Below are 22858 nucleotides of genomic sequence, written 5' to 3' on the forward strand. Positions count from 1 at the left end.
AACCCTAAATGATCTGTTTGGCTGCCTTTGTGGGAGGCCATGCTGTACTGGTTGCGCCTTGTCACGTTCCAGCTATCTTTACCCCATTTACTTTTAGAAAGGATAATCATGGCAGAAATATTTACAGACAGCTGTTGTGTACTGTACACTGGGGCCAGTAACCCTATATTTTTCTCTATATATTATGTAAATATAACCGCTAAGTAACTGAAGGTGGTGGTGTTCATGTCAGAGGAGGGGGGTATGCGTATGTAGCCTGGGTCTGACTGAATGTAGGGCAGAAGGGTTTGGTGAACTCCTCTGAAGGCCTACATGGTGGCTGGTTGCTAAACTTTAATCTTCTAAATGGGGTCTAAGTTTCCACCTATAGGAGGCATGGACATTGACTTTCCTGGTTCGCTATGCACACTTCAACCGACTTTGATTGCATTGATTAATTTTCCTAAAATGGTTTGAATATCTGATTAAGCATTCCGTTTTATGGTTGTAACCGACCAATCGTGCTTTAGGTCGTAGAAGTTACGATAAATGTATCTTGAATCAAATTGAAACCGATACCGTGAGCTCAGTATTGCAAACTGAAACTGCAAACAAGGTGCAGAACGAAGTTTCTCCAGAAACCAACAACTTTCAAATGGAAACGTCTTTAACAGAATGAACCCATGGGCATACACCAGTTGGACATTACCAACCAAACTGTTAGGGTCGCTCATCGGCTGATCGAAGTTGTTCTCAGTTGATACTGATTGGCATGACAGTGCACAATACTGGATTTGGAATCAATTTTAGATATTCACTGTTCAATCCTTCAGCCGATCTACAGAATAAGGATGTACCTCCACCACATCCATCCGCTCTATATTTGTGATGGGCGATAACTATCACGGTGGGGTTGACTCTGATTTGATATCTGTACTAGTTTTACAGATATCATGACCTACAGTAGCCTACTTATGTATACCATTATACTGGCATTTTCCACAATCCCACCTGGCTTTGTAGTCTCATTGTCTTTTGTCTATTTGAGTTCTTGGTGGTTATAACAATTACCGATGATACTATTTAATACTGAATTAATAAAATAACTTTGAAAACGCTATTATTTTTCCCTTCCTTCCATTGATAATGACTTGATTGTGAAATTGTTCTGCAGGTCATAAAAAAACAAATCGACAATTCTGGAGCAGAACATGGACCATTTATTAATTTCTGCGTGAAATGCAACACTTCATGGAAAAGAAACGTAGGAAGGTAGGGAGGAAGCAGGGAGGGAGGGATGGAGGGAAACAAATAGAAAAGGCAATTCTAAATTAAACGATCGTCTGGTTAAGACTGATGCCCTATTCCGCTGAGACCTTGCTCATGTGTTGCGCTCATCAGACAAATCGAGTACTGGTGGCGCACTCTGCTGGCGCCTTCTGGCGGTGCACTTCCCTGGCGCCCTCTGGCGGCAATCTCACCAATGAATTGTCTTGAATAAGAAAGGAACTTTCAAATCCACTGTACTCGATTTGAATTAGTTGCATATAGTTAAATGTAAAAACAATTCCCTCCTCACCTCCAACGGGCGGACTAATAATTATCATTATTACTTATATGATATGACCTGTCCACGTGGGTCGGTTGTTACTGCGGTCCGTCTGAGGCGCAGAGCTCCCCTGAAGTCAACAAACAGGAGAACCAATAGAAACGTGTGATTTCGTAGGGTTTGCCTGCCATGGGTGTGTTCAGGTTGGATTCTCAGAAGACAGCTGATAAGAGGCTTATTTAACCGAACCTGAGAGGCGACCTAGCAGCAGTCAGCAGGACGGGACTATCTGTGCACCATCAGCGCCATTCACGGTCTTTACTCACTCATTAATAAATCGTAGGTAGCACCGTCATGTCATTCGTAATATTCGTCGCGGTGTCTTTCGCTCACGTCCTCTTCACGGTCGGCGTGGTGTGCAGGCCCCTGGCGGACGAGGGCCCCTACCTGGAGCACGGCTGGGGCCAGGTGGTCCGGCTGCGGCACCTGTACGCCGCCCGCCGCGGCCTCCACCTGCTGATCAGCGGGGATGGGATGGTGGGGGGCTCCACCGAGCAGACCCCCAACAGTGAGTACCTCCTGAATCCATCAGCATCCATTTGACAATTCACATGTCTGTACTGTACAATTCATGATTTTTTTCATTTTTTTTTATTTTACAGTACAGACATGTGAATTGTTCAGTACATACAGCACAGACATGTGAGTATAGTACAGACATGTGGATTGTACAATTGAAAGTGTATTTTTAATTTCCTGCAGGTTATTAAGTTGGTTTTGACCCAAACACATGACCTGCTGTGGATACCCCTGAGGTGTGTCTGCATGCAGGTTCTGATTGGGATTGTGATGGCGTGTGTTCTCAGGCCTCATGGAGATCCGACCCGTGGACAGAGGATGTGTCGTCATAAAGGGAATCGCCGCCTCTCACTTTCTCTGCATTGTCAGCAATGGAAGTCTATACACATCGGTGAGTTAAAGAATGGAATATGTATTATAATATAATGGAAGACTGTATCCATCGGTTCATAACATAATCAAATGGAGGTTTCCATAAATCTAACCAATTTAATTAAAATGTTTTATTTCAAAACAACATGCTTCCGATACCCGTTAAAAGTAGAACATGTGATGCGCCATGCCCCGGGTCATGTTGTTAGTTTGGCTCCCAACCTTTGTCCAATGGGATGCACCGCATCATGTGTTTGCTGAGTTGGAGAAGCTGAATGGATGAACCCCCCCCCCCCCCCCCCCCCCCCCCCCCCCCCCAGCCTTGAACCCCCGGGGGGGGGGGGGGGGGGGGGGGGGGGGGGGGGGGGCTCCGCCGCCAAAGTCAACACAAGAGCTTCCGCAGGAATACAAACAGTGATCAATGATATGGACAATTATTTCAGTTTTCAATACAGTATATATTCATATTCATAGTTGTGTGTGTGTGTTTATATATATATATATATATATATATATATATATATATGTATATATATATACATATATACATATATATATATATATATATTGGATTTTCTGCATTTTATTTGATAGATAGATCTCTATCTATCTATCTATCTATCTATCTATCTATCTATATATCTATATATATATATACATATATATCTATATATTTATGTATAGACCCGAGGTGTGCGCGGGGGTCGCTCTGAGGACCTAAAAAGCAGCGTGTCCGTCTGTCTGTCCAGCTGGTGTTCGTCGGGGACGACTGCACCTTCCGGGAGCAGGTCCTCCCAGACGGGTACAGCGTCTACACCTCGGCCACGCACCACGCCCTGCTCAGCCTAGGGGGGCCCCGGGGCCCCGAGCGGGGCCCGCCCGCCCATGCCCAGTTCCTCCCCATGGTGAGCGCCCTGGAGCCCGGGGCCGTGGGGGGGGCGCAGCCCGGGAGCCGGCCCCCGGAGCTGGAACCAGTGGACCACATGGAGGCCTTCAGTGCCCTCCCCCAGCTCATCCACAGCCCTAGCTTCCAGAGGTGACCCCCGCCAGGAGGGGACCCCCGCCAGGAGGGGACCCCCGCCAGGAGGGGACCCCCGCCAGGAGGGGACCCCCAGGAGGGGACCCCCGCCAGGAGGGTCGAGGGTCAGCCCGGCAGCAGCCTCTGCTCTGGGCAGCAGAAGGGGACCTCAGGGATGGACGCCATGATGTCATCAGGGGTCAGGGAGACGGACGCCTGGAGCTTCAGAGTGTAGAGCCACCTGCCCCCCGGTCCATCAGGGTCTACTGCCCCCTACTGCCCCCCTACTGCCCCCTACTGCCCCCTACTGCCCCCCTACTGCCCCCCGGTCCATCAGGGTCTACTGCCCCCTACTGCCCCCCTACTGCCCCCTACTGCCCCCCTACTGCCCCCCTACTGCCCCCCGGTCCATCAGGGTCTACTGCCCCCTACTGCCCCCCTACTGCCCCCTACTGCCCCCTACTGCCCCCTACTGCCCCCTACTGCCCCCTACTGCCCCCCTACTGCCCCCCGGTCTATCAGGGTCTACTGCCCCCTACTGCCCCCCTACTGCCCCCCTACTGCCCCCTACTGCCCCCCTACTGCCCCCCTACTGCCCCCCTACTGCCCCCTACTGCCCCCCTACTGCCCCCCGGTCCATCAGGGTCTACTGCCCCCTACTGCCCCCCTACTGCCCCCCTACTGCCCCCTACTGCCCCCCTACTGCCCCCTACTGCCCCCCTACTGCCCCCCTACTGCCCCCTACTGCCCCCCTACTGCCCCCCTACTGCCCCCTACTGCCCCCCTACTGCCCCCCTACTGCCCCCTACTGCCCCCCTACTGCCCCCCTACTGCCCCCCTACTGCCCCCCGGTCCATCAGGGTCTACTGCCCCCTACTGCCCCCATACTGCCCCCCTACTGCCCCCTACTGCCCCCCTACTGCCCCCCTACTGCCCCCCTACTGCCCCCCTACTGCCCCCTACTGCCCCCCTACTGCCCCCCTACTGCCCCCTACTGCCCCCTACTGCCCCCCTACTGCCCCCCGGTCCATCAGGGTCTACTGCCCCCTACTGCCCCCCTACTGCCCCCCTACTGCCCCCCTACTGCCCCCGGTCCGTTGAGAACCAGGGGCAGGCGACAGGAGGCCGGCGACGCCGTGGGGACGGACGGACGGACGGACGGTTCTCTTTCCTCTGGCAAGAAATGACTGCAAACCCAAATGACTCCACGCCTGGTTACAGAGGTGTGTGTGCCGGTGTCAGAGACAGGCGGCCTGGTAGGCCCTTTGGGACTGTACCTGGGATTAAGGGCTATACGAATACAATGCATATGAATTGAATTAGTTTATACGAAACGTAACCCAAATAGGGTGTGCTGTTGTGTTAATTTAAATCTATGTTTACTATGTAAATGATTGCGTAATTGTGTCTGGGAGACTGTTTGTTTTCAGATAAGCATTAATGTGTCCCAGCACATTTGTATTTTATTATTCGCCTAACATTTGATATGCATAATATGTTAATAATACTATATAACACATGTTATGTAGGCTTTGTATTATTATTTATTTTAATATAAATGTGTTTGTTATACAGCTGCATGTGCATTCATATAAATTAATATGGACCAAGTTGTACTCATTGTAGCCAAAGTGCAAATTGTGTGACAAATATATAAAAGACAACCAACACCTCTTTCAGGTTAATCTCCTTCTTGGCCGCTAAACGCCCCCAAGTGTGTTCAGTGTGTTCAGTGTCAATACGGACACGTGTTGCATGGATGCTGCTGTGATCAGCTAATAAAAGTGTTTGCATGCCAACACACATTAACTGGTTTGACTTTTACATCAGTAAACAGAATGGATCTGCATCCAGATCCTTTTGGATCTGGATTCAAACACACTCTATCCAACATGAGAGGCCCCTTTGCAAAAGTCGTAAACGTTAACGTCAGTGCTTCTGCCTAGTGGCGGAAACTATTGTTCACCCCTCATGTTTACCATGTTTATCAGCCCTGGAAACGACCATGAAGCTATACATTTTATTTTATTTCATACATCAATCAGTCCAGATAGTGATTTTAGAATGATGCTCATAACACTAATTATGCTATTGGAAGTCACCATCAAGCTGAATAATAATAAATTCCTCTCTGGTAAATGATGGATCTCTGGATAAAGGCTATGAGATTTATTTTCGTTAGGAATCATCATGATGAGCTGTGAAGTGCATAATGAAAAGGCTTCATTTAATATATTACCAACTCAAATCCAACCGCAGCGCAATCTAATTTTTGTAATTGTCTAGTTATTTTTGTGAAACTAATTATAGTTAAACTTTGCTTGACATGTGTGCAATTATTTTGAAAGTAGAATATCCGAACTGCAGAGATTATTTATTATAAACCGGGACTGAATGATTATGTTTGTCTTTTAGTTTGTAGAGTTGAGTTGGGACTCAAGTCTTTCCTATCTGGATAGCAAACTCCTACAACAGACATATGGGACTCCTTTGCCCTAACGGGTTTATTTCAGTCTGATGTAGGACTGTTGAAGTGCAATAAACAACAAAACATCAAACCCAGGGGTTAGATTAACCCACAGTTTAATCTCAAACAGTGTAGTCCTAGATCGAGGTGAATAATATAGATAGACCGACATATCGATTCTGTCCACAAGGTGGCGGTAATGCAAATAAAACGATATGATCTCCACCAATAAATAACGGAAGAAGACAGAGTACTAAAGCAGAGAAAGTATTCCTTCTTGTCAGCTCTCCATCCAGCTGTCACCCACAAAACAACACGGAGTTTGAAACGATGGCTCTGAAGTCAGGAGACTCATTCGACCGCATCTTCCTCGCAGACAACAGGTAGAACCGACAGACCCCCGATTACGTCATTACACAGAGACAGACACACGTTCACGGTCCGCGTGCGGATGCTGTTGTCATGGGGACGACGTGTGACCCGTGTCTCCTCCTGTCCCCCAGGTTTCAGGCGGAGGGGTACCGCGAGGGCTTCGACGAGGGGACCCGCCAGGGGATGCTGGAGGGGCGGACGCACGGCGCGTCCCACGGGGCCCGGGTCTGCGCTGAGGTCAGTCTCGGGCCTATCAGGCGCCCTATCAGGTTATTCTCGTAAAAAAAAAACGTTATTTATTAAGTCCTGATGCCAAGACTTGGTTCTTTTCTTTGGACGCTTGCGGCCGCGCAATACAAAACGATGAAATAATATGAACCGGAAGCAAATTGTCCCATCTGTGCACTAGATGGCGCCATGGGACCGGTAAACCTCAGTATAACTAGTACCCTGAGGTCTAACCAGTACAACCTCTATACGATACCTCTGTTCTCGGCTCTTCTTTCATGTGGCTCGTTTACTCTGGCTCCGTTCACCTCTTTTGTGATGCTGGAGTTCAGGCTGAGCCCTCGAACCCCAGCAGGAGTTCGATAGAGGAGCGATGGGGGGGGTCTGGACCGAGGTCCTACTCGTCTGACGTCACAAGGGCTCAGAATGTACACAACTCTTCGTTGGGAGTTTAGTTTAGTTTAGTGAGGATTAGGGCCACACGTGATACGAGTGTGATTATTTTTTTGGTGTTCTGAATTAAATCTCAGAATTCTGACTTTAAAGTCAGAATTCTGAGATTAAAGTGAGAACTCCAAAAAAATAATCACATGTGGCCCTAATCCTCTCCTGCAGGAGTTTGCTGTTACTTCCCCCCAAAAAACAACATACTTTTGTTGAATTAAATGTTGCTTCCGATTTCCTCCTTTTTTATTGATTTATTATTTCAACTTTATTGACCTACCTTATTCGCTTGAATATTATCTTAGTTTTAAAAAAAAATTAAAAAATGTAGAATATAACTTGACTATGTCATAGCGAGCGAGCAAATGGGTTTTAATACTATCCACGATACATGTAGGGACAGTGTGCAGGCTACGAAGGAGATAGAGGAAATCATCTGACCAGAAGTCAGAGGTGAACAGGGACACAGACTTCCGGAACCAGCCTGTATCCTGAAAACTAGGAATAGCCTAACGAGTATCCAGCCTCCAGAGGAAGGGCTTTGCAATGTTTTGTCTGGTCATAGGCGTAACTCCTGTCATGAAGAGGATGTGGTCATCCACTCTCAACCTTACCAACCATGAACACCTTGTTTGAACCTCAAAGTTAACGCAGACACGAGTTAAGAACAGTCCTCGTGGGTTGAGCGCCAATGGGCCATAGTGGATTGTGTTCTTTCTACATGACCAAAGGCCTTTGGTCATGTAGAAAGAGTACGTTAACAAAATTTACATTTAGTGCACATAATATAAAAGGTTGGATTAGCAGAAAGAGTTCCAGTTATAAGGTATACATTTTTGTACACACACTTTATTTATATTTTAACTTGATTAAATAATGACTGACGTGGAAATGAAATGTCTGAAATTATATTTCAATAGTGCATTTCCTATCTCGGATCAATCGTACTCCAACCTTTCGTTTCGGGCTGTGGCAGGTGTCCTTCTATTACGGGTTCGCTCTCACATGGAAATGTCTCCTCGACAATAAGATGGATGCCAAGTCGAGGTATGAATTGATTCCTTAAAGTGATCTGTTACTGCTCATCAGGCTCAGACCGGTGCGTAGGCAGAGAGAGCCGGTTCTGTTTTCTATTCTAAGAGCTATCTTCCTACTACCAATGCAAGGAATACATTTTGTATATATTCATAATTAGTCCAAATAAAAGCCTGTCTGTAGATGGTAGTTGTAAGCAGAGGTGGTGGTAATAATGGAAGCATTTTTTTGATTTTATTTGACCATTTTGATATGAAATATGAACAGCCCTCTGTGTCATACAATAAAATACATAAATAGTCCTGGATGACGCCATAAAGCACGAAGGCTGACTTCCATTGTGGTCCCTGATGAGTAGCGTTGTATTAAAATGAGGACAAGACGTCAGAAGATGTCATTCATTTATTTATATATGTTAAAAGACTTCTTCTGATTGGTGCAAATGCGTTTCCTCAGGAAGCATCTGAAGAGTGTTGACGGCCTGATGTCGATGATCCAGGCCTTTCCGTACAATGATCCTCAGGCTGAAGGCCTTCTGGAGGACATGCAGAAGATCAGAACCAAGTTCAGACAGGTGAGCGTCCTGCTCCAACAGGTGAGCGTTGATGGAAGGAAATATCGTTGTTAAACAAAATGGTACAGCTGGGAGTACCAATTCTGTGAGGAACCTCTTGACTGCAGAAACATCCCATACTACAGAGAAGTAATGTTGATAGTATTATATATTTTGTGCCTGTTTTGTCTGATCGTGACTTTAAACAAGTAGCATTGTATCTTTGTTGTATTCGGGGAATGGGTTAACCTAGTGATGGTTAGTGCTTGGCACTTGGTTCTCAGAACATCCTTACTGTAACGACAGAGATATATTGGTGTTTCTCTTTCTTCTGACAAATGGACTTATTGTTAGTGGCTTTGGATAAAAGCGTCTGCTACTTGCCCTGAATGTAAATACCATAAAGAACTGGACCTCTGCTCCCGGTCTCCACAGGTGTGTTCCGTGATGAGTGTTCCTACAGACTTCAGCGACTACACGCGCGGCTCCAGCCAAATGTCCTTCTGAAGGGTCACTGGTCCTGGAGCTCAGAGGTCAGACGGACGCCTGCTGGACCCGCCCTCATGAGGAGGGGGAGGAGGGCCGGGGTCAGTTGGAGTGTCTCGAGGTGGCGGCCATTCAGCGATGGCTGCTGCCGGTTGGACGACATCGGGGTCACGTGACGTCCTGTAATGGATTATAAGGTTTAACGTGTGAAATGTTTACACCTTTTGTCCAGGGGCGTGTTTCTCATACTGGTGTGTATGCAGAGCAAGACACTTCTCCAGGTTGAGTTGAGCCCAGTACAGCATTACGGCTGAAACAATACTCTGTGAGGACATTTTGGATTGATTTTAGTTTTTTGTATATTCAACAAATATCAATAAAGACTGAATTGAAAACATTTTAAAGCGAAAAAGTATTTTGTGTTGAAACCATCATGTTGACCCCGAGCATGTAACACCCATCCCACCTAAAGCCTATGGAGGCCCTAGCGTCCTAGCCTAGCGCCCTAAACTAGCGTCCTGATCTAGAGTGCTAGCCTAGCATCCTAACCTGGTGTCCTAGCCTAGCGTCCTAGCCTAGCGCCCTAAGCTAGCGTCCTGACCTAGAGTGCTAGCCTAGCATCCTAACCTGGTGTCCTAGCCTAGCGTCCTAGCCTAGCGCCCTAAGCTAGCGTCCTGACCTAGAGTGCTAGCCTAGCATCCTAACCTGGTGTCAGGGGGGTTAGTTCTCACTGTGTGTTACACTCGAGGGGTTAGTTCTCACTGTGTGTTACACTTAAGGGGTTAGTTCTCACTGTGTGTCACACTTAAGGGGTTAGTTCCCAATGCGTCACACTCTAATGGTTAGTTCTCACTCTTCGGTTCTCACTCCCATGTCCTTGGCCGTGGGTGTGTTGTGAGTCTCTGGTTATCAAAGTGTGTGCGCCTGGCTGCCTGCCTCAACACAATGAGGTGCGGTCGGCTGGGAAAGTGAACAGTCAGCAGAGTCAGGCGGACAGCAGGGAGACGCTCTATATGTTTGGATTTATTGACTGGCAGCAGAAAGTCCAACACATATTAACTTGTGGAGTCATGGTGGGAAGAATGTACTTAATAATTGACTAATCAAATTCCGGTCATTATTTGAGATTGAGTAATCCTTTTAAACATTGTGAGAACATTTGTACTTTGATATTGTGTTGTATTACTAAATACAATTACGACATTCAAAATGTCTGCTGTTACTGCAGCAAATAAAAATTGCCAAACACTATCAATATGTTCCTGCCCTGCCACAGTATTGTATCAATACAGTTTAGGAACGCACAAACATTGTGCGTCTCAAGTGGTTCTACAGTTTCTCAGTCTTCTAGGAAGTGTGTTACCCTCCCAGAACGAGCCAATGGCAGCTGACTGCCGAGTCCCGAAGAGGGGGAGAAAAAGGGGGGGGGGGGGGAATGAAAGCATTTTTGCAGAGAATGTTTAGGAATTTAGAGAGCAGGTGGTGAGTGGTGACATGAAAAGGCGATGTGACAAACGCAGCTCGGCTAGAAGAAAAGGCCCTCGGAACAAAATGGTGGCTTAGAATTCCACCCCCCCTTTCAGGCCCAGCAGCATGCCCCCCCCCCCGTGGGCCTCATGCAGCCACAGAACAGCCGGCCACTCCAGGGAGGATCACAGCACAGGAGGGAATGGGATGGTTTGATATTAGGTTCAACACCCACACTCAATAAACAATGTGCTCGTATTGACAGTAAGTATTAGTCACGCAGTCATTGATCTTTAGGATTAATCATCTGCCTAGCCCTGCTGACCACTAGGGAGCATGTGGGGAGGAATATGGTCTACTCGTCCCCCTTTTGGTTCAGAAACGTATATCTTCCTCGTACCATTCTCTGGTCACTAGGATGATCCTACCCCATAACGTTTTGTGTTCACAGTGGATCCTGATGTCATGGAACCCCATCAAACCAGGCCTGTATCTACAGCCGAGAAACAAATGGCAGGAAGTGTTTTCCCTTTCACTGACTGGCCCAGCGTGGAGAGATATAACCAAACCTTTTGTGGTCTGGTAAAATATATACTTCTTCATTACAGATAAAGAAGACTTGCAAAAAGCATAATAAAATGTACTCCATTGGTAAAACCATGACTGTCCAGCAGTAGAAAGATTAATCTGAGATGGAGGATTATAACCACACCCATGATGACATGTGAAGTAAGATTAGTGAACCCGGGGTATCGATTGGTTGAATAAAGAGGTTGAGGTCGTACATGCACAGGCTAGTGTGTGTCTGTCGGTTGTGTTGTGTTGTGTCGGGGTTGGCAAGGCGTGGGGAAGGATTAGAGTTTTGTGCCCCTGCTACGCATGGACGCCGCATCAAAGACATTCTTTGCATCACAAATCAATGAGTGCTGTTCTCACACATTAACACACTGAAGCCTTGTAAATCATTAGCCGTACAATCCAGATCATGACATGAACAATTGTATCGTGTTTATGGTGGTCCATATAAGAGGGGATACTTGACTTCTGATCGATGGGCAGAATATTATTTATCCAGTTATCTTGTTCTCCCCTTTGTGTCGTTTCTGTTTCTGCAGGTCACACACTGATAACTTCATTGACTTTTTCTAGTGTGTGTGTGTGTGTGTGTGTGTGTGTTTGACACACACATTTGAAATCTTCTGTGACAGAATCACCCAAAGCCAAAGCGTAAATCCCTGGTGATCGTGTTTTTATCCGTGTGTCGTACAACATCTGAGGTGACCATCCTGGGAACATGGCTCTGGACCCCGGCCCCAGAGAACCCATCACCTCGAGGGCCTGTGTTCCATGGACAGACAAACACAACGGCCAACCTTGCATTTCTTTTAATTTCTTTATTGTGCAGTCAACACAAATACAATAATGTGTTGCCTTTCGATGACCAATAGGACGACCGGTGGAAATGAGCGTGTTGAATGATTTGTAAAACAAAAGGATGTCTATGGCTTACCAAGCACAACATTACTCTCAAATTCAACTCATCGACACTTTGAAACCTGGAGGGGGAAAAGCTTTTCTTTATAAATAGAACATCAGTAAAGGGAGGGAGTGGCCTCACGGGCCCATAGCAGGGATATAGAGTCTCTGTTACAGAGACAGCTTCATACTCAGCAGAGCTACTGAGAGCTAATGTTTCCGATAGGGCGAATCCATCTGTGAGTGGTGGCACTCAACCGACACCAACAATAGAACAAAAGACATCACAGATATATTGAGGGTTGCATGAGGTATTGTGGATCAAAGCCTTTGTTTCAATTTTCCTTTTTTCATTTTTGTAATAGCGCAACAACTTAATTAATATGAACAAAACATAATGACAAAGATCATAGAATCTAACCTAGAAACAGACGAGATGTCAATAACATTTTCTATTTGAAAATACAAACCCATCGTGATAGGATATCGACATTGTGTGTATAAAAACAAAACAAAATAGCAGCAAAACATAGGAAAAAAGCATTTTTCTTTTTTTTCTCTGGTCATCATACACGGTGGGATTGATTTTCCATAGCAGCGGAACTCAAGGAGTGCTTTCCTCCCTTTCTCCATCCTAACACACAATCAGAAACCTAATTCCCCTCTGCCATCGCCTGAGGGCAAGGCGCACACAACAGCCAACGTCGCAGTTTGTGCAAAATAATCTCCTTAGTCTACACAAAGTCCTCACCGTACTACCTACATGGGTCGTGGTTTGAGATGAAATTTAGGACTTTTTAGTTGGGCAGCAGCTGCACAAATGTATGAATTGTATACGACTGAGAAGGTGTTGGTTTGTCCTTGTGCGTTGTCATCCTTGATTCTTCCAAAAGATTGAGCTAGTTCAAACGGGTCACAGAGCGGTGTTCCGTGAAGGACACGCGGTCTGTCTCGACTCTGGGCACCATAGCTTAACATCGGCTCACATCCGGCGACGTGAAATTAAAATAAAAAAGTCAGCAGGCCGACCGAAAGTGCTTGTTTTTTTTGTTGTCTTTTTTTTTTTTTTTTTACAGAAAAATAAACTGGAATGGTATGACAAAGAAAAGACTAACTACACAAAACAAAATGAACATAGTAAAGAATAAGAATTGGTGGTGGATTGCTTTGCCACACTCGCACATGAATTATCCAATCAGACAGCGGAATAAACCGAAAACACCGACGAAATCAGTAAAAAAAAAATATAATTGTATAATTGCGAAATTGTTAAGTTAAGGAAGTTGCACTAACTTAAGCAAGCAATCCACAGATACCATTAAAACAGAGCATTTCACAAGAAACAGACTTGCTTAATTTAAATGACCAGCATGAATTTAGAGGGGGGGGGGGGGGGGGGGCGTACACTAGAGTGAATATAAAAGCATAACAGGGCTATCATCACGTACAGTAAAGTGACTAAACACACATGCAAAATTATGAATGAAAGTCTATAAAGCAAGACACAAGAGTCGGAGGGAGGGGCTCGGCTGGGCCCTAGACTAGGGGCCCTCAGGATACCTTTAGGGTCTAAGGACTACGTTGGCCCTCTGGCTGTCTCTGTATGTTCTCAGGAGGCACTGTGAATTGGCTTCACTTTACGAGCCCTAGAGTGGACTTTACATACGGAGCCGGCGGACACACATTACCATGTGGCGCCGCCTCGGCAGATCTCTGTCTGGTCTGTTTGTCTGTCTCTCTGCGGTGCTCACGGCCCCGGGAGGCCCCAGACAGTGTGCTAGACGGACAGACAGGAAGGCAGGAACATTAAGGGCCCCTGTGACTCTGGCGTCGGGGGGGCAGAATGGGCGGGGGGCCGGTGGTCGGGTTGGGGGCCCGGGTCACCCGGACCATGAAGACCGTTTGAGGTGGGGCGTCCCAGACGGGCTGGGGGGCCGCGTCGGGCCGTACAGGAGCGCGCTCTGCTCCTGGGGGCCCCTCCCTCACCCCTCCTCCCCTCCCCCTCAGTCCCCTGGGGTGTCCGCCCAGACGGGTCGTCCATGCTTCTCCACGTCACGTCAGAGGCGGTCAGATGTTGATGTCCCTGACGTCGGTGGGGGTGCAGGACAGGTCCACCTCCTCCTCGGAGTGCTTGGTTTCCGTGGAGACGCTGTACTGCTGGGCCTGGCGGAGGCTGGACTCCAGGAGGGCCTCGATCTGCTCCTGGCACGACCGCAGGCAGTCCTGCAGAACCAGGAGGAGAACCAGGAGGAGACAGCCGTCAGACAGGGGGGGGACCGACAGGCGTCAGTCAGAGGGAGGACAGACAGGCGTCAGTCAAAGGGAGGACAGACAGGCGTCACTCAGAGGGAGGAGAGACAGGCGTCAGACAGAGGGGACAGACAGGCGTCAGACAGGGAGGACAGACAGGCGTCAGACAGAGGGAGGACAGACAGGCGTCAGTCAGAGGGAGGAGAGACAGGCGTCAGACAGAGGGAGGGCAGACAGGCGTCACTCAGAGGGAGGAGAGACAGGCGTCAGACAGAGGGGACAGACAGGCGTCAGACAGGCGTCAGACAGAGGGAGGACAGACAGGTGTCAGTCAGAGGGAGGACAGACAGGCGTCAGACAGAGGGGGAGACAGCCGTCAGACAGGGGGGGGACAGACAGGCGTCAGACAGAGGGGGGAGACAGGTGTCAGTCAGAGGGAGGACAGACAGGCGTCAGACAGAGGGAGGACAGACAGGTGTCAGTCAGCGGGAGGAGAGACAGGCGTCAGACAGAGGGGGGAGACAGGTGTCAGTCAGAGGGAGGACAGACAGGCGTCAGACAGGGAGGACAGACAGGCGTCAGTCAGAGGGAGGAGAGACAGGCGTCAGACAGAGGGAGGACAGACAGGCGTCAGTCAGAGGGAGGAGAGACAGGCGTCAGACAGAGGGAGGGCAGACAGGCGTCACTCAGAGGGAGGAGAGACAGGCGTCAGACAGAGGGGACAGACAGGCGTCAGACAGAGGGAGGACAGACAGGCGTCAGACAGAGGGAGGGCAGACAGGCGTCAGACAGAGGGAGGACAGACAGGTGTCAGTCAGCGGGAGGAGAGACAGGCGTCAGTCAGGGAGGAGAGACAGGCGTCAGTCAGAGGGAGGACAGACAGGCGTCAGACAGAGGGAGGAGAGACAGGCGTCAGACAGAGGGAGGAGACAGGCGTCAGACAGGGAGGACAGACAGGCATCAGACAGGGAGGACAGACAGGCGTCAGACAGGGAGGAGAGACAGGCGTCAGTCAGAGGGAGGACAGACAGGCGTCAGACAGAGGGAGGAGACAGGCGTCAGACAGGGAGGGCAGACAGGCGTCAGACAGGGAGGAGAGACAGGCGCCAGACAGAGGGAGGAGAGACAGGCGTCAGACAGAGGGAGGAGACAAGCATCAGACAGAGGGAGGATAGACAGGCGTCAGACAGAGGGAGGAGAGACAGGCGTCAGACAGAGGGAGGGCAGACAGGCGTCAAACAGAGGGAGGAGACACGAGGTGATCCATTAAAGGGGTGATATCACGCCACCAGGTGTGATCAGCCGTTACAAGCGTTTGAAAATCTGCCTTTTACTGTGCACTAGTGACATCACAAGTGGGCGTGTCAACCTAGGTGTAAGATGGATAGAAACATTTACTACAGTCCACTGGGTAGGCTTGTAGACTGATCTATCCAGCGTCCATCTAGGTGGACATGCAGATTGTCAAACTGCCAGTAATCACACTCACACCTGGGCGCATGAGATCACCCTTTAAATCCCTGTGCTTTGTGAACCGACACATGAAGAGCTCTGTGTTTGTAGAATGAGAGCAGTTCGACAACGGTCAGCTGACCGGCCGGAGGGACCTACCGGGTCGCTGCGGATGATCTGCGACAGGAAGTTGGTGAGGTTGTGCGCGGACAGGGAGCTGTCGGGGCTCTTGAGGTACAGGCCCTGCACGGCTGCCACCACGCTGCCCGCCGCCACCATAGACGAGGGGCTGGCGATGAAGTTGACGTCTGGAGGGCGACAGAGGGAGGGGTGAGGTCACGTGACGGTGATCACCTGACCTGATTGACTCTGATCCAGAAGGAGGAAGAGATGCGACTCGTACCTGTAGCGCAGAGCGCCACGAAGGTCTGGGCGTGCTTCCTCAGGATCTGCTTGGTGCTGGGGTGGATGTTGAGCTTGGATAAGAAGTGCTCCATGAAGTCGTGCGGAGTCACCGAGGCCAGGTCCCACTTCAGCTTGCTGAGAACCAGGAGCTCCATTTGCTGCAGGGAGGACAGAAACCAGTTACTTCTGCTGGGCTGGAACTCATTTAACGAGTGCACCACAGCAAAGTGGCGCGTGCACGGGGAACGGGTTTGCGTTCGGGTTCATGCCTTTAGGGGGCGCTGTCGCACCGATCTTACGGATGCTTGCAGGCCCTGCGTGACATGAGGCCTCCCAGCGTGAAGTCACAAGCGACCAGCTATCAGAAAACACACACACACACACACACACACACACACACACACACACACACACACACACACACACACACACACACACACACAAACAGACACACACACAATGGCCCACCACACACATGTTGGCCTTTAAGTGTTATTTAACATTCTGTCTTAATTAAATTACCAGGAGTTCCCCGGGCTGGACGGAGTTGTCGGTGTAGATGCAGAGCTTCTCGGCCGTGAGGGGGACAGTCTCCTTCATCTTGGAGGCCAGGAACATGCAGGCCGCCCCCAGCAGCTGGAGTCTGCTTTTCCGGGTCGCCTCCACAGACAAGAACCGATCCAAAAAGTTCATCGCCAGTGGAAAAACCTCTTCCTCACATTTCTGTTCTTCGCAAACCTGTAAATGCGAAAGAAAAAACATTTGAAATTTTTTTCCGTTTCCATGTGTAGCAGATTAGGTCCCTGCAGGCCTCAGACCTGAGCTGATCCACGGTCTGACATGGAAAACATCTCGACTCTATCTCCACATCCAGCCCCACTAGTTTTGGTAAAAGGTTGATAAAGGCTCTGCGGTCTATATATTAGTGAACAGAAACACGAAGGATTGGTGTTTCTGTTCCGTTCAGTTCAGTTCACACAGAAACACCAAGGTGGCGTCATGAGGAACTCTGATCTGGATTCTGAACTTCGTCATGTTTTCAAAAAAAGATTATAAATTTAAAAAAATGTCTACGGACCCCCAACCATCACGATAATAACCTTCATTGTGTCTTGTATCGGATTATTGAAGATTGCGTCGAGTGGAGTAAAAAACGAATTAATAATAATTAATGTTTACAGCTCGTGTCGCTCCAGGAGGATCAGGCGTCGGGTCTCAGATCGGACCCAACTTCAAAAATTAATATAAAATATTTCCACTGGTTCGATTCCCGTTTAAAGTACATGTTAATGTTCACAACATATCCAGGCTTCAAACCCGACTGTTAAGAAGCTCTGTTAGTCATCTTAACATTTGTATATTTGATCTGAAACACTAAGGGAAGCTGCTCTTCAATACAACACACTTCTCCCACATCAGAAAGCGACATGTTGTCCTGTTTGAAGACCTGTCACTCATCTACACCGAGTGACAGGTCTGAGGAAGAGCCTCGAGCTGCTGTCATATTAAACATGATTATACTTTTCTTTTTATATTAAAATCCCACTTTCTCCACAACCAAGATGGCGGGACCGGCCGCAGCAGACTGCCTACGTGTACATCGCTCCTAATTAGTCCATTTCCCGCCGGGCGGATCAATCAGGAGCTCTTATACAGATTAATTATTACTAAAACACAGGTTGGGTCTGTGGTGGAGACCCCCGTCCCTAAAGCAGCTCCTAGCCCGGGGCTCTGGGACCACCCAGCAGCAGACCCCTCAGACCTTCTGAGGACCTCCGGGCTGATCCACGACCCTTTAACCACAAGTAGACAACATCCACACAACTAACGCGTTACACAAAGTTAGAGTAAACAACCCGGGGGGTCCGATTCCAGCCTTTAAACCCCGCAGAAAGCAACCGCGTCCAGCAGACCACCAGAACAGAAAGTAACCGCTGCGTACCTCCAGCATCCAGGTCGCGACCACCTTCCTCATCCCGGGGAGGATCTCCTTCTGGACGCACTTGAAGTAGTTGGGCGCCGGGAGGTAGTTCTCCTCCGCCCGCAGCATGGTGAGCAGGACGCGGTCGTTCAGGAGGTTGTGGTCCTGGTGAGCCCTCCGTATGGTGTCCACCTCGCAGCAAAGCAGCTGGGGCTCCATAGCGCGGATTCAGGGGATCCCGACGCGGTTCTTCTCTTATTATTATTACTACTAGGAGGCCTAGAAGGCTTCTCAAGCCGCTTAGGACCGGAGCGTCGGGATGTTTCCTCGTTGTCTCTCCTCTCCGCTCGCGGTTCGCTTGTTGCTCCTGCTCCTGCGACAGCCTGTGTGAAGGCCGCACAGCTCCAGACAAACCTCACGTCCTGCAACGGGGGGAGGGGGGGGGGGGGGGGGCGGGGGGGGCGATGACGTGAGCGGTTGTTAAGAGGAGGAAAAGGGGAGGGGGTGAGAGAGAGAGAGAGAGAGAGAGAGAGAGAGAGAGAGAGAGGGAGGGGGGGAGATCAAAGTGGCCAGCAGCCTCCGAGGGAGCGCTCGGGGAAGGACATTCTACAGACAGAAGAGGAGGACTTGTCCCCCCGTCCCACCCCCACCCGCTTAGGAAAAAAAGTCCCAAATCCTGGTCCTTCCCCTTCCAGCCCGGCCCTCGGTCTCTGGGGCAATAGGTATGGAAATAGGAGGTCCTTAAAGCCCGGGTGGCAGATCGGAAGAGCGTGTGTGTGTGTGTGTTAGTGTGTGTGTGTTTGTGTGTGTGTGAGTGCGTGCGTGTGTGTGCGTGAGTGTTTGCGTGTGTGTTTGTGTTTGTGTATGTGTGTGCGTTCGGTGTGTGTCTGTGTGTGTGTGTGAGTGTTGTGTGTGTGTGTGTGTGTGTGTGTGCATGGTGGGGGGCAATGGGAGACGCCAGCGAGGGGGAGGGGGGGTTAGGGGGGTTGAGCAGGGGGTAGCCGACATCAGAGCGTCTGGATCGTGATTGGTCTGCCCGGCTGAAAAGAATGGTCGGGTTAGAGTTACTAGAGAGCGATGCATAGCCCCCGGCCCCCCGCCCGGGCAGACCAATCACACCCCCCTCAAAGCGCTTCCCTCTCTCTCCAGAACTCAGCGAAAGAAGTGCTCTGGCTCCAGTTTGGCCCTGTTGCTGAACATGAGGTGAGCACATGGGACAACTGACCATCGACTCTCACACCGAGACGCCTCACTGGTCACACTGGTCTGATCCTCAGCCTATAGAACCAGTACCTCACTGGTCTGATCCTCCACCTACAGAACCAGCACTGGTCTGATCCTCAGCCTATAGAACCAGTACCTCACTGGTCTGATCCTCCGCCTACAGAACCAGCACTGGTCTGATCCTCAGCCTATAGAACCAGTACTGGTCTGATCCTCAGCCTATAGAACCAGTAGCTCACTGGTCTGATCCTCAGCCTACAGAACCAGCACTGGTCTGATCCTCAGCCTATAGAACCAGTACTGGTCTGATCCTCAGCCTATAGAACCAGTAGCTCACTGGTCTGATCCTCTGCCTACAGAACCAGTACTGGTCTGATCCTCCGCCTACAGAACCAGTATTGGTCTGATCCTCAGCCTATAGAACCAGTATATCACTGGTCTGATCCTCAGCCTATAGAACCAGTACTGGTCTGATCCTCAGCCTATAGAACCAGTACCTCACTGGTCTGATCGTCCGCCTACAGAACCAGCACTGGTCTGATCCTCAGCCTATAGAACCAGTACCTCACTGGTCTGATCCTCCGCCTACAGAACCAGCACTGGTCTGATCCTCAGCCTACAGAACCGGTACTGGTCTGATCCTCAGCCTACAGAACCAGTACTGGTCTGATCCTCAGCCTATAGAACCAGTAGCTCACTGGTCTGATCCTCTGCCTACAGAACCAGTACTGGTCTGATCCTCAGCCTACAGAGCCAGTACTGGTCTGATCCTCCGTCTACAGAACCAGTATTGGTCTGATCCTCAGCCTATAGAACCAGTACATCACTGGTCTGATCCCCAGCCTATAGAACCAGTACATCACTGGTCTGATCCTCAGCCTATAGAACCAGTACTGGTCTGATCCTCAACCTATAGAACCAGTACCTCACTGGTCTGATCCTCGACCTATAGAACCAGTACTGGTCTGATCCTCAGCCTAAAGAACCAGTACTGGTCTGATCCTCGACCTATAGAACCAGTATCTCACTGGTTTGTTAACCTATAGAACTAGTTCTGGTCTGTTAACCTATAGAACTAGTACTGGTCTGTTAACCTATAGAACTAGTTCTGGTCTGTTAACCTATAGAACTAGTACTGGTCTGTTAACCTATAGAACTAGTTCTGGTCTGTCAACTTATAGAACTAGTTCTGGTCTTTTCCTCAGCCTGCAGAACCAGTGACTGTGTTTTGATGTTAGCTGTGTTGTCAATGTCAACTTTTTTATTCTTCTTCCTTCACGAAAATAGAAAGTGACAAACAGATTCAAACACACACACACACACAAACACACAGACAAATACAAACACGCACACACAAACACACAGGCACGCACGCATGCACACACGCACACACACACACACACACACACACACACACACACACACACACACACACAGGAGGGATACTGTTGGCAGTTGGTGGCACATGTAAGGAAAAGTTTAGTGTGGTTGTTTGTGATAACTTTATCAAAGTCCTCTAATTTCATGTTCATTGTTTAAGTATGCAACACGTGTCCTTTTTTAGGAAGCAATGAAAAACAAAAAGCCCACAAACTATATTATAACAATGTAATTTCATATTATATTTATTCAGATCTGCTCCTTGAAGCAAGTCTTTACATTTAAACTAAACGACAACTCATTCTAATTGTATAGGCCTGTGTTTGATTCTTGTTTCGAATTAATTGTAGATTTCCACATTCTTGGAATTCCTCTCTTTGCTGTTGGACAAAATACCGTAAAGACTGGAAAGGGATCCAGGGTGCTCTGTCTGAACCATTGCGACCCAGCAACAGGTTTTAATACTTTAACACTGGCTTTTAACGCGTCATGAATTTAACATTAGATTTAACATCAGTTGGTCAACACTTTGGATGACTTTAGTATAGCTAGTATAGTTTGGTGTATGACTGGGGTTTCACTTTGTTGCTTCATGCCATAAAAACTCCATTATATGATTAATGTGCTTGTTACATTTTTATCTATATTTATACATATTCTAGCCTTTTAACTATTAAAACAATCAGCAATAAAATAATAATAATAAAATAATAATAAACCAAACAGTTGATCAAATCTCTTTGTCTTATAGTATCAGAACACGACACTATACCCTTCTTTGAAATAAAGTTGAATATCCCAACATGGTTATTTAGAGTGGACCAGAGTTACCTTCAGTGTCTCTCTATGCACAAGGCCCAGCCTCCCAACAAGGGCAATAGCAGGGAGCAGAGTCATTCAGAGGGAACATGTGACTTTTAAAGTGGGCATTTTATACAAGCATTGTGGTAATTGGGCAAGTGGAAGGACGTGGGACCAAAGTAAAGGAAGCATTTAAAGGGAGAGCAGAGCCTCACACAAAGGAACAGCCTCCACATTCACTGAGGGCTGTTCACAACAGCCAGAGTCATTACGACATGTAAACATCTGTCTCTTTGTGCTGTACTTTTTTAAGGCCCAATGCGCTCACGTTAATAAACCATCAGGATTGATTTGTAATCAAACATACATATTATACAGTATCAATATTATATTGTTAAAAAACTATTTAATAAATCCATATTCTGTCAGTTGGTAACAATGCCTTCCAATAAAGTAAGCTTCCCAAGAGAGGAGAACAAGTGGAGCACAAGTTGGTGAACCTCCTCTTTTGGTTCCCTGGCCTGGAGAGAGACTGCTGTTTGGTTCCACAGGTCCTGTCTTCAGTCTGTGGGTCGTGTCACTCTCAGGGTCGGCCACTGCAGGTTATTTAACTCATGAGACACACAGCTAAAGCTACGCTATACCCAAAGAAGAATCCAAGGTCCCCCTACCAAGATATAGATATTCCCTTTAAGCATTTTACAAGGGTTTATTTTGTGCGAGTAACCCTTACACAAAAATATTTTGAAATTAAGCATTTGGTCGCCGTGACCATATTGCCCCGTATCACACATTTTTATGATGCTCATAAAGTTATGAGTTTATCAAAACTGATTCATAGTTAAACAGCAAACATAAACGTAGCAAAGGTGGCTCACTCTGAAAGCTAGACTTCTAGTGCTAGCGCACTAGAAGTCCAGAGAAGTATGAAGAAAGTTCACTCTGGGTTTCACAGAGAAGCAGAGGCCCTTCTGACAATGCATCCATGGGATGATTGTGTAGCCAGTGATTGACTTGGTGTTTAATGTTAAAGGTATTGTAGTAACCTGTTAAAGTCACATGAACACGTGTTTTAACAGCTGTAAGGAAAGAGTTATACATTATTCAGCTTGCTTACCTACAGATTGAATGGCTTAAATATAAGACTCTAACAAGAGTCTATGGAATAGAATTGTTCAATATGTTAAATATATATATTTTTAATTTAAGACGGTGTAATGAAGAGACCAGTTGTTACTGTGTGCCTCCAACATTAATATGTTATTTTATTAATCACCAGATTTCTGCAGAATAAATGTGTAGCAGCCAAATTAACCTTGGCATATCATTCCCTCCATGTTCCACATCTCTACCCGCTCTTTATAGACCCTCTATCGAACCTTGTGTTAAAGGGACGTTTC

At 48.1% G+C, this 22858-nt stretch overlaps 3 protein-coding genes across 3 annotated transcripts; 2 read left to right on the forward strand and 1 right to left on the reverse strand.

The window, feature by feature from the left end:
• Positions 1-1882: 1882 nt before the first annotated feature.
• Positions 1883-3519, forward strand: fgf19 (fibroblast growth factor 19; the record flags this gene model as incomplete). Its single annotated transcript, XM_079736133.1, has 3 exons — positions 1883-2096; positions 2395-2498; positions 3229-3519. 3 exons carry the CDS (start codon positions 1883-1885, stop codon positions 3517-3519), a joined length of 609 nt encoding a protein of 202 aa, XP_079592259.1.
• A 2694-nt stretch (positions 3520-6213) lies between these two features.
• Positions 6214-9408, forward strand: lto1 (LTO1 maturation factor of ABCE1). The gene is made up of 5 exons (XM_079736960.1): positions 6214-6347; positions 6468-6573; positions 7985-8055; positions 8500-8617; positions 9032-9408. The coding sequence occupies exons 1-5, from the start codon at positions 6295-6297 to the stop codon at positions 9101-9103; spliced, it is 420 nt and encodes a 139-aa protein (XP_079593086.1). The 5' UTR covers positions 6214-6294; the 3' UTR covers positions 9104-9408.
• A 2578-nt stretch (positions 9409-11986) lies between these two features.
• On the reverse strand, positions 11987-18425 carry ccnd1 (cyclin D1). The gene is made up of 5 exons (XM_079737119.1): positions 18075-18425; positions 16655-16870; positions 16131-16290; positions 15887-16035; positions 11987-14248 (listed from the first exon to the last, which is right to left on the reverse strand). The coding sequence occupies exons 1-5, from the start codon at positions 18270-18272 to the stop codon at positions 14093-14095; spliced, it is 879 nt and encodes a 292-aa protein (XP_079593245.1). The 5' UTR covers positions 18273-18425; the 3' UTR covers positions 11987-14092.
• Positions 18426-22858: the final 4433 nt, after the last annotated feature.

This window comes from Pollachius pollachius (genome assembly GCF_949987615.1).
Source record: "Pollachius pollachius genome assembly, chromosome: 5".
NCBI lineage: Eukaryota > Metazoa > Chordata > Actinopteri > Gadiformes > Gadidae > Pollachius > Pollachius pollachius.